This window comes from Pristiophorus japonicus, chromosome 18, assembly GCF_044704955.1.
Source record: "Pristiophorus japonicus isolate sPriJap1 chromosome 18, sPriJap1.hap1, whole genome shotgun sequence".
Taxonomy (NCBI): domain Eukaryota; kingdom Metazoa; phylum Chordata; class Chondrichthyes; family Pristiophoridae; genus Pristiophorus; species Pristiophorus japonicus.
The window spans coordinates 78676667-78692833 of record NC_091994.1 but is presented as its reverse complement, the minus strand read 5'-3'; the positions used below and the strand labels follow the sequence as shown (position 1 = coordinate 78692833).

Genomic DNA, 16167 nt, shown 5'->3' with positions numbered 1-16167 from the left:
GATGGTCGGTTTAGACTGGGCCCTATTACAAATGCAGCCATGTTGCAAAAACATTCTCACAACTTTTTTTCTAAGAGTAACAGAAGGAGATTCTCACAGGACGTTCCCGTGTCAGGATCGGCTGTGATGTGGCAGAGGGAGTAGCTGCAACTTTAGTACAGCCATCAGCCAAAGGGATTCAACTCGAGAACCAGTTCGCACATAGGTCACACGCTCACCTGGTCATTATCACAATGCTGTTTGTGGGAACTTGCTGTGTGCAAATTGGCTGCCGCATTTCCTACATTACTTCAAAAGTACTTCATTGGCTGTAAAGCGCTTTGAGACATCCGGTGGTAGTGAAAGGCGCTATATAAATGCAAGTATTTCTTTCTTTCACTCTTTCTTTCTTATCAAGGAGAATTGGATGTTTACATTAACAATGACCAACCATCGGGCGAGTGCCAGTTTTGGCGAATTTGACTTATGGAATCCCAAGAGCAGTAATTGTTAAATCAAAGACCAACGAGAAATTGTGCAACATCAACTGAGGGAACTATTGGAGAATCGCAACGAGAAGCACATTGAGAAAGCGAAAGATATACGAGGAGTGATTCAGCAAGGTCTCCCTGTTCGACTCTGGCACTAAGCCTCCAGCTCATCCTTTCATCCACAGAAAACAAGTGGCATGCAGGAATTTCGAGAACCCAAAATAAAATAGTTTCAGAACCAAAATAAGTAGTAAATGTTTTGGATGCCCAAAGAGGTACCTTGAGCATAACAGATTGAGGGGTGATCTAATCGAGGTGTTTTAATATGTTAAAAGCATTCGATAGGGTAGATATGGAGAAACGATTTTCTCTTGTGGGGGATCAAGAACGAGGGGACATAATCTTAGAATTAGAGCTTGGCCAGTTAGGAGGCAAATCATGAATCGCTTGTCACACAGAGGGTAGTGGATATCTAGAATTCTCTCCCCCAAAAGGTAGTGGATTCTGGGACAAAGAAGGGAAAATAGAGTTGAGCACAGATTAACCTTAATCTAATCGAATGGCGGAGCAGGCTCGAAGGCCTAAATGTTCCTGGGGTGAGAATTCAGGATGGAAATTTATACCAATATTGTAACAGTCCATCTATAACACAATCCCATATACAAGGTGCACATTTTCTATCTCTCTAGAAATGTGAGCTAGCATATAACACACATATAGAAAATGGAGCTGTACAAATGACTCACGTACAACAACCCTGTAGGGGTAATTTACCAGGTTTCACTCCCAGTGTGGGGCCAGAATAGTGCTGCAATTCTGCTCCCAGCTTCTGAGGCTCCACACCAGGACCCTGCCTTGCCTCCAATAAAGTACACCGGGATTTCAGGCTCAATTCCCAATGTAAATTCACAGTGCGAGTGTGTATCAGTGGAGTCTGCGTCCAGAGGCCATGAACAACTATTATTTCTGAAGTACTGCCTTTGTTACCTCTAGACTTGACTGCTCCAATGCACCCTCGCTGGCCTCCCATATTCTACAACCTTCGATCGCCTGAGGAAGAGAGTGTTCGAAGACCAATTAATTAAGGGTCTTTCACACTTACCAAAGGGCCCCATTACCTCGCTGACACAGGTGGGATTCAATAAAAGGAGGGACCAGGTGCATTGAACCTTAGCAATGTGCCCATAGCAACAGCCACACATTAGGCCCCATTACTAGATTCTGAAGGCTGTGACTCTGTCTTTGCCTTGTCAAAAAGCCTTTCATTTTTTCTTTAAAAAAAAATTACTTTATGTGCAGGAAAGAAAGCTTTAGCACAATGAGAGGCCTGATATTGTCCAGTTCTTAGATTGTACAAATAGGCCATCACATGGGTCTCAGTGTGACACCACATTCATTCAGGACCCCTGGGGTGCCTTCTATTTTATTTCCTTATTACTTCAGCTGTGAGAGTGAAGAGAGGCAGTGAGATCCTGATTGACCAACTACCACTGAAAGCCTTGTTCCTTCACGGTATTTAGCCTGTTCCTGGCAGGAGCTGGAAATATTCACAATCTCTCTTAAAGTGTTCACTTATTTCTAAAATTGTAAATATTTTTTGTGCTTACCTTTCGGATGAGTCATTAAACCCTCTCAGTGTGGATGTAACAGATCCCACGGCACTATTTCGAAGAAGAGCAGGGGAGTTATCCCCGGTGTCCTGGCCAATATATATCCCTCAATCCACATAACAAAAACAGATTATCTGGTCATTATCTCATTGCTGTTTGTGGGAGCTTGCTTTGCGCAAGTTGGCTGCTGCTTTTCCCACATTACAACAGTGATTACACTCCAAAAGTACTTCATTGGCTGTAAAAGGCTTTGAGACATCTGGTGGTCGTGAAAGGTGCTATATAAATGTAAGTCTTTCTTTTTTTACCTCACCGATTTGTATTTTCTTTCCTTCATTTATCAAAGGCAAATAAAATTCAGTAGCTTTTTCGATAAACAAACTCTCGATAAAGCTCACAAGAATCGTGAAAGGGTCCTCTGAGTTTATTTAATTTGAGATTTTCATCTTGTTTTTACCGCTGAATTCTGCCCGCACTGTACCCTTTTCCTGTTGACAGGAGGGCTGAGGACTTGTTTCCTGGTCACTGCTCTCGACACTGCATAGCTGACCCTTAGGAATTCACTAAACTAACCTGGGGTGACCTACGCTCAGATTGTCCCTCCCACTTTCTCCTTACAAAAGAGTCTGACTTCACGGCTGAGATTAGAATATCACCACCCGCAGAATCAGCTTCTGATTGCTTCATTTTGTCCCTGACCCCATCTCCTGAAGGTGCTGACTCCATCACTGTAGGTCAGCTCCATGGGAGCAGTTACCCACTGCCACTGAGCACAAATGGCTATTACTCACGTGTGAGCCTCAGCAGCAGCAACAATTTACAATTATATAGGGCCTCTAACGCAGTAAAAATGTCCCAAGGCGCTTCACAAGAGCGTTATAGATCAAAATTTGACATTGCGCTACATAAGGAGATATTAGGATAGGTGGCCAAAAGCTTGGTCATAGAGGTAGGGGGTTTACAGGAATGTCTTAAAGGAGCAAAGAGAGGCAGAGAGGTTCCAGAACTTGGGGCCTCGGCAGCTGAAGGCACGGCCACCAATGATGCAGCAATGAAAATAGAGGATGCCAGAATTGGAGGAACGCAGAGCTCTCAGAGGATTACAGGGCGGGAGGAGGTTACAGAGGTAGGGAGGGACGAGGCCATGGAACTATTGAAAACAAGGATTGAGAATTTTAAAATCAAGGCGTTGCTGGATGGGGAGCCAATGTAGGTCAATGAGTACAGGGGTGAAGAAAGACCGCCCTGAGTGGAGGAAGTGCATCCGGGAGGGCGCTGAGCACCTCGAGTCTCATCGGCGAGAGCATGCAGAAAACAAGCGCAGGCAGCGGGCAAGGAGAGTGCGGCAAACCTGTCCCACCCTCCCTTACCCTCAACGACTATCTGTCCCACCTGTGACAGGGACTGTGGTTCTCGTATTGGACTGTTCAGCCACCTAAGGACTCATGTTAAGAGTGGGAGCAGGTCTTCCTCGATTCCAAGGGACTGCCTATGATGATGATGATAATGATGGGTGAGCGGGACTTAGTGCGAGTTAGGATACGGGCAGAAGAGTTTTGGATGAGTTCAAGTTTACGAAGGGTGGAAGATGGAAGGTCGGCCAGGAGAGTGTTAGCACAGTCAAGTCTCGAGGTAACAAAGGCACGGATGAGGATTCCTGCAGCAGATGATCTGAGGCGGGGCAGAGACGGGACGATGTTACGATGTTACGGAGGTGGAAGTAGTTAACAGTGAGTGTCAGCGGGATCTTCAAGGCCACCTCAGCCAATCCCGATCCTGGATCCTGTCCTCACTTCACATTGACACGTACACACTGACAATGAGGCCCGTTGTATCGAGAGCAGGAAACCGGAATAATTTTCCTTTCCTTTCCTTAACTAATTTAGATTTAATAGAGACTTTCAAAATGATAAGGAGTTTTGATAGAGTCAAATCGGGAGAAATTATTTCCACTGGCAGGAGCGTCGATCACCAGAGAACACAGAAGGGTGCTGACAAGTACTTCCTTTACGCAGCGAGTTGCTATGATCCGTAATGCGCTGCCTGAAAGGGTGGTGGGAGCAGATTCAATAGTAACTTTCCAAAGGGGAATTGGATAAATACTTGAAAAGGAGAAATTTGTAGGGCTCTGGGGAAGCAGGGGAGTGGGACTAATTGGACCGCTCTTTCAAAGAGTTGGCACAGGCACGATGGGCCGAATGGCCTCCTTCTGTTCTGTAAAATTCTATGATTTGAAAATGGGTGCGTTCGTCTGACACCCTGGACTTCCCACTGACCCCGCCCGCCCCCGACCATGAGACCCTGGGAACTCTCCCTCACCCCAACCCCGCACCTTAACTTGCTGCCAGCAGCTTTCTCGTGGTGCCAGTGGGCAGCCTCTCAGTCGCCCACTATTTGTCGCCTGCCCGCTGGCCAGCTGGCGCCTTCCACCCAAAACGGGCAAGCAGCTGAACGGCGGCATTCAAATGAGGCCCGGCTGTTAAAATCCACCGTGCCTCCGGCTCAAGCGCCCAACTGCTGCGACTGGGAGTTAAAATTGGCCCTAGTGTGCTGGACGAGGCTGTGACTTTTACCTGCGAGGTGTAAGCTGAAATTGTAATTAAAAAACTGTTGTCGCTGGTTTGCAATATGTTCTGAACCTTCGAGCACAGATTATTTAATGAAATATGACTCTTTTCGATTCCAGCACAACAGGTACTGAAGTTCAATTGCGTCATTTCACTGACGAACACAGGTCCTCCCTGGGGGCCTACTTTGCATCGGATTGCTCACTTTTTACCTGCTGGAGTCCCTCACTCTACGGTGGTGTACAGCTCTAAAAGAAACAAAAGACTTGCATTCATGTAATGGAGTATAAAACTAGAGAAGTCCTGCTCCAACTGTACAGGGCGTTGGTGAGACCACACCTGGAGTACTGCGTACAGTTTTGGTCTCCTTATTTAAGGAGGGATATACTTGCATTGGAGGCAGTTCAGAGAAGGTTCACTAGGTTGATTTGTGAGATGAAGGGGTTGTCTTATGAAGAAAGGTTGAGCAGGCTGGGCCTGTACTCATTGGAGTTTAGAAGAATGAGAGGTGATCTTATTGAAATATATAAGATCCTGAGGGGGCTTGACATGGTAGATGCAGAGAGGATGTTTCCTCTCTTGGGGGAATCTACAACTAGGAGGCATCGTTTCAGAATAATAGGTTGCTCATTTAAAAAGGAAATGAGGAGGAATTTCTTCTCTCAGAGAGTCGTGAATCTTTGGAATTCCCTACCCCAGAGAGCTGTGGAGACTGGGTCATTGAATATATTTAAGGTGGAGATAGACAGGTTTTTGAATGATAAGGGAGTCAAGGGTTACGGGGAGCAGGCAGGGAAGTGGAGTTGAGGCCAAGATCAGATCAGCCGTGATCTTATTGAATGGCGGAGTAGGCTCAAGGGGCCAAGTGGCCTACTTCTGTCCTGCTCCTATTTCTTATGTTCTTATATAGTGCCTGTCATGACGTTAGGATGTTCCAAAATGATTTACACCCATGAAGTACTGTTGAAATGTGGCAGGCAATCTGCGCATGGCAAGCTCCGACAAATAGTTTTTCAGTGATGTCGGTTGAGAGATAAATAGTGGCCAGGACACTGGGGGAGAACTGTCCTGCTCTTCTTCGAATATTGCCATGGGATTTTTTTCCCATCCTCCTCTCTGCATCTACCTTGTCAAGCCCCTTCAGAATCTTATATGTTTCAATAAGATCCCCTCTCATTCTTCTAAACTCCAATGAGTATACCCCCAACCTGCTCAACCTGAGAGAGCAGACAGGGTTTAACATCTTCCCCTCAGTACTGCACTGGAGTGTCAGCCATGACTGGTCAGCCCACGAGGATTGACAGCTGCCCAGAACTATTGCCAGGTGTGTGCCTGGACAGTTGGCAGAACTATTGGCAGGGGTGTGGTGGACTATTCAGCCTCGTGGAGCATCACACGCAAGCTTGTTCCCCATCCATCCTCCTCCAGATCATCTACTCGTGCACATTCTCCAGCAGGAGATGCTGAATAGCAACAGGAGCCGGAACCGTGGCGGACCACTGCCCTCCCTATCCTGGTGAGCTAAGGCCGAGAGTGCCGTCCTCTATCACGGCCTCTTCTGAGCTTGTCATAGCTCAGCACAGACCAGGGAATAAGCCTGGACCATCGGGCGTGGTTGTGGCTCAGCCCCATGCTGTGCTGGAGGGAGGGAAAGGATTGAGTCACATTGTATGACTGAACATAAGAACATAAGAACATAAGAATTAGGAACAGGAGTAGGCCATCTAGCCCCTCGAGCCTGCTCCGCCATTCAACAAGATCATGGCTGATCTGGCCATGGACTCAGCTCCACTTACACGCCCGCTTCCCATAACCCTTAATTCCCTTATTGGTTAAAAATCTATCTATCCGTGACTTGAATACATTCAATGAGCCAGCCTCAACTGCTTCCTTGGGCAGAGAATTCCACAGATTCACAACCCTCTGGGAGAAGAAATTCCTTCTTAACTCGGTTTTAAATTGGCTCCCCCGTATTTTGAGGCTGTGCCCCCTAGTTCTAGTCTCCCCGACCAGTGGAAACAACCTCTCTGCCTCTATCTTGTCTATCCCTTTCATTATTTTAAATGTTTCTATAAGATCACGCCTCATCCTTCTGAACTCCAATGAGTAAAGACCCAGTCTACTCAATCTATCATCATAAGGTAACCCCCTCATCTCCGGAATCAGCCTAATGAATCGTCTCTGTACCCCCTCCAAAGCTAGTATATCCTTCCTTAAGTAAGGTGACCAAAACTGCACGCAGTACTCCAGGTGCGGCCTCACCAATACCCTGTACAGTTGCAGCAGGACCTCCCTGCTTTTGTACTCCATCCCTCTTGCAATGAAGGCCAACATTCCATTCGCCTTCTTGATTACCTGCTGCACCTGCAAACTAACTTTTTTGGATTCATGCACAAGGACCCCCAGGTCCTTCTGCACCGCAGCATGTTGTAATTTCTCCCCATTCAAATAATATTCCTTTTTACAGTTTTTTTTTCCAAGGTGGATGACCTCACACTTTCCGACATTGTATTCCATCTGCCAAACCTTAGCCCTATCTAAATCTCTTTGCAGCCTCTCTGTGTCCTCTACACAACCCGCTTTCCCACTAATCTTTGTGTCATCTGCAAATTTTGTTACACTACACTCTGTCCCCTCTTCCAGGTCATCTATGTATATTGTAAACAGTTGTGGTCCCAGCACCGATCCCTGTGGCACACCACTAACCACCGATTTCCAACCCGAAAAGGACCCATTTACCCCGACTCTCTGCTTTCTGTTAGCCAGCCAATTCTCTATCCATGCTAATACATTTCCTCTGACTCCGCGAACCACATTTCCTCTGACTCCGCGAACCACTGAAGACTCGAGACTGAATGGTTGGGCTTTGTTTTTTTCTGCAGGGAAAGTTGCTTCACACTTTTTAGAAACAAGAGTGTACACCACACAAAATGTCAAAATGAAATCCATCCAGGCCAGCTGCCCTGCTCCCTGGACACCCCCCAAGGCACCACAACTGCATTTAAACTCATATTTGCACAGAGCCAGAGACCTATAGGCTGTGTCAGCAATCAATTCCAGAAACCGGGAGAAGTTTGTGTTTTTCAGAACATGCTTTCATATCTGTAAAAGGCTAGTTAAAAGGTTACAGAAGTAATTCAGTGCTCTTAAATGTCACACTTGCATTTACCTCGTGGCGTCCCCCTCACCTGTTCAAAGACATTTCTGACATATCATGTTCTTTGGGGGGGGGGGTGGGGAGGGAGGGATGGGGTCAGTTGTGTTATTTATTTCCCTTCTGAAGACATTGCCGTAGGAAGGCTGAGATAGTTAGAAAAGGAAAATGGGAATTTTGGAGATCTGAGATAAGGATCAGGAAATGCACGGCAGGTCTGCCAGTTTAGATTTAGCTGCTTCACATTTGGACTTACGCACAGTATTACAGTTCTGATGAAAGGTCATCGACCTGAAACGTTGGGATTGATATTAACTCCGTCACGACTGGTAGGAGAGGGTCAGTGGGGGGGTTCGGGAAGATTTAAAAATAAAAATTTGGGGAACACAACCCAAATTTGCCGCCGACGCACCAGCCGCCATTTTTATGACGGTTTGCGTGTTGTGCGTGCGCAGCGTCTTGGAGCTGGGGGAGGGGGGAGCACTTCATTATAATATTTAACCCTAAACCTCTCCGCCTCTCTACCTCTCTTTCTTCCATTAAGATGCTCCTTAAAACCTACCTCTTAGACCAAGCTTTTGGTCATCTGCCGTAATTTCTTCTCGGTGTCAAATTTATTTGTTTTGTCTTAAAACACTCCTGTGAAGCGCCTTGGGACGTTTTAGTACGTTAAAGGTGCTATATAAATATAAGTTGTTGTTGTTAAATCAGGCTCCCACAGTGCATTTGGAAGCCTGATTTAAATGTAACAGCTGCTGGCTGGGATTTCCGGGGCTCGGGAAACCGGTCAGCGAAGTGGAGGCGGGAGCTGCCGGCTTGAGCAGGTTAGTACTTTTTATAACCCTCCTGGTGGGCCGGGACGAGCAGGGGTGCTGCCCCAGGCCCTTCAAGCACACTTTCGGCCTCCCTTCTGCCGATCGCGGCCTCTCCTCACTGCCACGATCGGTTGATCTCCTGCCCCCAACCCCTCCCCCTCCCCGCCGCTCTCCGGCCTGCTGCGTGATCGGCTGACCACTCCCATCCCCCTCCAACCCGCCCCCCCCCAGGATCTAATTGAATGACGGAACAAGCTTGAGCAGCTGAATGGTGTACTCTTATTCCTACAGACAGTGCCATTGATCCCAGCAGCCCTCTGGCGCCATATAGAAGTGACCATTCTTCATGTGTGAGCCTAGACAGCAAGGGCCTAAAAACACAGCCCCCGCCCCCCCCCCACCCACCTCGTCATCATAACCTTGGTGGTGCAAGATTCACATCCCATGGCCCCAGCTAACCTTGTCCAAATACGAAGGGTGAGGAGAGATTACATAAGATGGGTGCGGACTTTTGCAGGCAGTGGGCATGAGCTAGATGGGAGGAGGAAGGGCAAGAACTTCAAGCCTCGGTGGAGCAGGGATGACAATTCCAGGCAGGAAAGGAACGCTGTGCGGAATTCTTGTTGAAACTTGGCACGGCAACAGTGCAGGAGGCGGTTAGCAGCCAGGCTGCCACTGGAGATGCCCAACACCCAGCTTTCAACATCGATGGAGACCCCTTCCTCCAGGGCCTGGTTCTGGGAACTGATATGAACCTGCTTCATGCAGGGATACACTATGCTGGGGATAATAGAGGCGGAACCGATGCGAGTTCCGGTCAATGACATTATCTCGCCTGTCCCAATGACATTTTTCAGATGCCACCTGTTATATCTTCAGTACAACTCACAAGCACACACAGCTTCAAGATGGCTTCTAACATCAGGAACTCTAGTCAGGTGACCTGTTCCCTCTTCATTGTTGTAAACAGCACTGGCTGCAGTGCCACAGTAGTCCACAGGTGGAGCTATACATATTACACCACCCAGAAAGGAGTTGGGTGCAAGAAGTGCCTGGCCCCAATGATTGAAGAAATCTCGGCACAAGTATGATGGTGCAGGTGTAATTCAGCGCTGCTCTAAAATACATCCCATCCACCTAAATGTGCCTGGACCCATCTGAAACATCTCATATCCACGGGGCCTGAGAGCCGGCAGGCTATTGGATCATGGAGGGCATCACAGTTGAGCCCCATCCTGTTCTCAACCGGTTATTGAGATAAGCGTTTTCCAAAAGAAGTCACTTTTGTGCTGCAGGAATGTTGGCTGATCTTTCTCTTCCTTAGTCCAGGGGGACACTGAGTCTGTATTGCAGCCCAGGATGAGATCGGCTATCTTTGGCTCACTTAGTGCCTTTCACTCTCTCCTGTACCCCCCACCCCACCCTTTTCTTGGTCACCCCAGATTGAGAAAGAGTTCCCAACCAGACGTTCTGCTCTCAGATCACTGTCCATACGACTTTGCAACTGACTAATTGGAAGTGTGCAAAGCCTGCCCAAGGGACCATCCGTCCAACTTACCTCACTGAATCAGGCCTGATCCCTGCCTGCTCCATCTCAACAACAAGAATCACAAAACCACCGAGCCATTATCCTCTTTCCCAGCATGTTGGGGCTATTTTCAAGTTTAATCTAGCTAACACGGACGTTATTAACCTGTTTGCCCCCTTTTTTCTTGCGCTCTGAAAAAGGCGAGGGATGTTAATGCTGGGAAATGCAACACTTTTTCATTTCAGGCACCTGGTGTCAGCATCAAAGTTAGACGGAGAAAATGAGAAACAATTTCAACACCTATTTGATCACTTGGTTCAGTGCCTTGGTTCAGGGACTGGGCTGCGTGATACTCAATTTGTGGAAATAAATCCAGCTAATCTCAGTTGGTACACTCTAGCCTCTGGGTCATTCGGTTGAACTAAGACGTGTGTGTATAATCTAGGCTGAACGTTCTACTGCTGCACTGAGGGAATGTTGCATTGTTGGAGGCGCTGTTCCTTGGACGAGATGGTTACCAAGGCTCCTTGTATTCAAATGGATGTTTAAGATCCCGTCCCACTAAGCAGCAGTGAGTTCCCCTTGGTATCCACATCAACATTCCTTGCTGAGCCAACATCATCAAAAAAACAGACTGACTGGTCATTCATATCATTGCTGTCTGTAGGACGTTACTGATGCAGAATGCCTGCTGCGTTTGTCTAAATAACAAGCCACTGCACTCCAGAAATTAACTAATTGTGTATAAAACATTTCAGATACAAATGGCTACTTTTGGCTCAACTCAAAGTATCTGTTAGTTCAAATGTTTTGGAGTACATGAAAATGTAAGTTGTTTGCTTTGAATGACTGGATCATTTGAATTTTTTTGCAATAATAATTTTGAATTAAGAGGATGAGGCTGTATTTCGTGACGTGGCAAGGTGTTATATAAATGCATTTCTTTCCTCCTTTAACCCTGTCACCATTACTGTAGCAATGGGTAGGATTGAGTAGAAAACTGGAAGATTGGCTAGTACTGTGGGTCAGACACCCGCCTTCATCCCTGGGATAGAAACAGAGAATGCTGGAAATACTCAGCAGGTCAGGCAGCATCTGTGGAGAGAGAAACAGAGTTAAAGTTTCAGGTCGATGAGCTTTTGTTAGAACTGGAAGAGGTTAGCGATGTAACCGGTTTTTAAGCAAGTGCAGAGGCAGGGAAAGGGGGTGAGGGGAGGAAAGAACAAAAGCGAAGGTCTGTGAGTGGGTGGAAGGCAGGAGAGATTAGAGAGACAAAAGGGATGATGGTACAAGGCAAAAGGAGATGGTAATGGGACAAGTAAAAGAACAAAAGATATCTAGAACAGGTGTAAATGGGAATAGCAGAATTATTAACAGCTACCGTCCAAAAAAATGGGGGCAGAGGTTATGATCTGAAATTGTTGAACTCAATGTTGAGTCCATCATTATCATCATCATCATAGGCAGTTCCTCGGAATCGAGGAAGACTTGCTTCCACTCTTAAAATTAGTTCTTAGGTGGCTGAACAGTCCAATACGAGAACCACAGTCTCTGTCACAGGTGGGGCAGATAGTCATTGAGGGAAGGGGTGGTGGGACTTACCGCCAGAAGACTGTAAAATGCCTAATCAAAAGATGAGGTGCTGTTCCTTGAGCTTACATTGAGCTTCATTGGAACAGTGTAAGAGGCCGAGGACAGAGAGGTCAGAGTTGGAGTGGAGCAGAGAATTAAAATGATAGGCGGCATTCATCTCTGGGTCTAGGGTTGGAAATAGTCCAGGCTAGTGGGATCAAAAGCTCTCTGTCTTCTGGCTGTAAGGACATTGGTGACGAGAAGAATAGCTACGTAACAGAAGGGAAGGTATGAATGAAAAGGACACACGGACGTACATACAAAAATGACGGGCAGGTAAAAATGAGCTGGTCCATCAAGCCTGCCCCACATTCATGGCCTGCACCCCCCATCCCCCTAACCCCCTCCGCCCCTTTCCCAACCCCTGCAGCCATGTAAATCTCCTGGGAGGGGCAAGAAACCATGACAAGAATTGTGCGATATGATAGTTCCCTAAAAACTGGGAGCCAGCCAGATGAACCTCAGTGGTCTTTAACGATTTTATCTGTTCCTGTTTTCCGAAGAAAGAAAAACAAGAGGCGAATTAAAAACCAGAAAAGAGAACAAGGAACTTGAAAACGGAACTAATTGAGTCCATTTAAATCGAGGGATTATTCTCCAAAGCAAACGGTTCAGAGCTCTCCTGGTGATTGAATGGGCAATCCCACTGTCTTGTGCCACACTGAGCCATGCACCCCAGGTACACTCCAGCCCTGGTGCCCAGTCAGTGTTGAGTGAGCTGGGCTCAGATCAGTGGTGATAACGGCACCAAAATGGGCCTGGGCCCCCCGGCCTAGGGAGGGGGAAATGTGTCAAAGTCCAGGTTGATGATTGCTGCACAGAGATGCCACGCGAGAGGCATCAGGGCCGCTGTGATGCCGTCACAGTTGAATAGTTTGCCGGCACCCACGGTCCAGGCTCGCACATGAAGAATGGGCACTTGGGAGAGATACCTGAGTGCGATCAGAATCTGCCAAGCTGTCCTCAGCAAGGAGAAAACATCTTCAGGGAAGCAGCCGACCACGTAGAAGGAACAGGGAACTTGTTTAAATTCTGAAAAGAAACCATCTAATTCAATTGAAATCTGTTCTTTTTGGCATAAAATGCAATATCAGATTTGGCACGTTTCAAATTAATTCACCATCAAATAATATTACACAACTACCATCAGGAAAATCTTTTGATCTTATTTTAATTTACTTATTTAGAGATGGCAACAGTCATTTACATTTGCGCCATGCTACACCTCACCAACAAATCTTCAGCACAAAGAAAATTCTCATTTGGAAATGTCCAATGTTAAATGTTGCCTGAATATTTTTAATTTGTTCCTGAAATGAAGGTTCCTGCCTTAAATCTGGAGACAGAAATTCTACATTTAATTTAATTCAGGATTAAAAACTCCCCCCCCCCCCCACCCTGCCACCCCAGTGCTTCTCATCTGCAAGCAGAATAATGCAGCAATTCAACACAGTAGGACTGTTCTGTTGAATGACGTTGTTCTAAAGTGAGCCTGGTCAGCGAATGGTTAATCTTGGACGGAGTGTAATTGTTTGGCTTTGATGGACTCTTGATGTTTAATGAAGCTTTGGTCCGTGCGTCAGTGACTGGGGCTGTGCTGGGTTATAAAAGGGTCGGAGATTGTCAAAGCCACACAGAGACTCCAAGGTCGAGACGCATCGAGAAGATCTCGACCAGGCTCCAGTTCACTCCAATTCCACGAGAGCATCAGCATGCAGCTACTGGGGACGGTCAGCCTTGTGTCCATCCTGCTCGTTGTGTCCAGTGTGAGGGCAACGGCACTTGTGGAAGACAGGCATGGTCTTCGGGCAAATCAGGTGAGCGAGACCTTAGAGAGAAAGTGTGTGAGGAGTGCATGAAGAGAACGAAGAGAGAGGGAGAGAAAGAACGACGGAGGAAGCAGGGAGACAAGGAGCGAGAGGCAGACAGTGTGGGAGAGAGGGAGATGAATGAGGCAGTGACAATTATAGAAAAGGAGAGACGCAGAGAAGCAAATGGAATACATGTGAGGAGCAAGGACAGACAGAGATAGAAAGAAAATGAGAGTAGCATTTAATTTTAGCACAGTTTAGTGAAATCATTTTTTTCTTTAACTTTATGCACAGAAGGGAATGCACCCCAAGGCAGAGGACAAGAGAGAATGAAAGTCAGGCAGATGGGATGAGAGTGAGCAGGATTGAGAGGAACAGGGAGAGTGGGACCAAAATGTGCATGAGAGAGAATAACAGGCAAAGAGGGAGGCAGAAAGGGAGTGAGGAAAAGATAGTGAGAGGGAAGAAGTGTGAGTGAGGGGGAAAAAAAGAGAACAGATAGATAAATAGAAAATGAGAGAGAATTATAAAATGAGTGTGAGGCAGGAAGAGGCAGAGTGAGAGGTGGAAATAGTATTTAAAGAGAAAGTAACCGACAAAGGGTGAGAGAGAAAAAGTGAGAGAGACAATGTGTGTGCACAGAAAGTGAGGATGACAGAGGGAGAAAGAGGGAAAGAGTGCGAGAGGGAGAGGGTGAGAGAGGGAGAGAGGGTGAGAGAGGGAACGAGGGTGAGAGAGGGCGAGGGTGAGAGAGGGAGAGAGGAAGAGAGTAAGAGAGGGTGAGAGGGAGAGGGTGAGAGAGGGAGAGCGGGTGAGAGAGGGAGAGAGGAAGAGAGTGAGAGAGGGTGAGAGGGAGAGGGTGAGAACGTGAGAGAGGGTGAGAGCGTGAGAGAGGGTGAGAGTGTGAGAGAGGGTGAGAGAGGGAGAGAGGAAGAGAGTGAGAGAGGGTGATAGGGAGAGTGTGAGAGAGTGAGAGAGTGAGAGGGTGAGAGAGGGTGAGAGAGGGTGAGAGAGGGTGAGAGAGGGAGAGGGAGAGGATGAGAGAGGGAGAGGGTGAGAGCGTGAGAGAGGGAGAGGGTGACAGGGAGAGAGGGTGAGAGAGGGAGAGAGGGTAAGAGCGTGAGAGAGGGAGAGGGTGAGAGAGGGTGAGAGGGAGAAGGAGAGGGTGAGAGAGGGAGAGAGGGAGAGAGGGTGAGAGAGGGAGAGGGTGAGAGAGGGAGAGGGAGGGTGAGGGTGAGAGAGGGAGTGGGTAAGAGAGTGAGAGAATGAGAGAGTGAGAGAGTGAGAGGGTGAGAGAGGGTGAGAGAGGGAGAGGGAGAGGTTGAGAGAGGGAGAGGGTGAGAGAGGGTGTGGGTGAGAGAGGGAGAGAGGGAGCGGGTGAGAGAGGCGAGGGTGAGAGAGTGAGAGAGTGAGAGGGTGAGAGACGGAGAGGGTGAGAGAGTGAGAGAAGGTGAGAGGGAGAGGGAGAGGGTGAGAGAGGGAGTGGGTGAGCGAGGGAGAGAGTGAGAGAGGGTGAGAGGGAGTGAGAGAGGAAGTGGGAGTGGGTGAGAGAGGAGAGGGTGAGAGAGGGAGAGGGTGAGAGAGGGAGAGGGTGAGAGAGGGAGAGCGTAAGAGAGGGAGAGAGGCAGAGAGGGAGAGGGTGAGAGTGGGAGAGGAAGAGGGTGAGAGGAAGAGAGAAAAACAGAATACGAGAAATAATTGTTTTGACAGCGGAGCTTGTTTTGGCTGGGTTTTGGGGACTGATATCCATGACTGGCTTCTTGGTTTTTTCAATAGTTATTCCAGTGACCCTCGAAAACCTGAATATTTGAGCCTGCCTCTGGGATAAGGGAGCCAGATTTAATACTTTAGACACCGTGCTCACTTAAACATGAGTCAGTGCAAAAGTGGCTAAAGAAACCTAGTGCGAGTGAGAGGTGCAGATAAATGGAGAGCAGGGAGTAGCAAACAGAAAGAGAGAAACAAAACGAGGTTAGATTACCAGAAAAGAACCTTTTCTTCCTCGTACTGAATGTGGAGGAGACAATACCCTTTGAAAAGAGGTGAAGCTTTACAGTAACCGAGAGAGTGAGTAGCATTCACTGCACAGAGAAAGACAGGTAGAGAATAACTAAAGAGAGATACTTAGCTGTGACAAGTAACAGCATTGCAAACTATGCCTTCTCACCTGCTCGATGCACAATGTTCTCTGAAGACTGCCCCTTGTTATTCGTTTAATAGGTCACTTCAGTCAATGTTAGTGTCATAGCAGCTTATTCGCCAGCTGGGACTATCAGCAGCATTATTGTTCAGTGTCAGTGATGTGTGGCTGAAAATGATCCCCGAACTACAAATTACTGTCAGTGTTGTAATTGTACGAACACTTCATGCACTGGTATATGAGTCCTCTCTTCCCTGTTTTAACAGGGCTGTTAACCCACTGACAGAACGAATGCAAGTGCGAACTTTTAATTGGACATTCTCGATTTTACTGTATTATTTTCTGTGTTAATTTTCCCTTTGCTGTTATCTTATTTCCAACAGGTGCCCCTGTCCTATTAAAGCGATCTCATTGTTAAATGGGCTTCTGTTTAATTATAA

The 16167-nt window shown here is 47.3% G+C and overlaps 2 protein-coding genes across 3 annotated transcripts in view; one reads left to right on the top strand and one right to left on the bottom strand.

The window, feature by feature from the left end:
- The window catches only part of LOC139229258 (uncharacterized), a 74763-nt gene that overhangs the window by 22200 nt on the left and 36396 nt on the right, over positions 1-16167 (bottom strand). The gene's annotated exons all lie outside the window — the stretch shown is intronic.
- Positions 13489-16167, top strand: part of LOC139229257 (somatostatin-2-like) — a 9777-nt gene continuing 7098 nt past the window's right edge. Inside the window, exon 1 of the mRNA XM_070860917.1 lies at positions 13489-13593. Coding sequence (XP_070717018.1) covers positions 13489-13593 — 105 coding nt within the window. The remainder of the gene's footprint in view (positions 13594-16167) is intronic.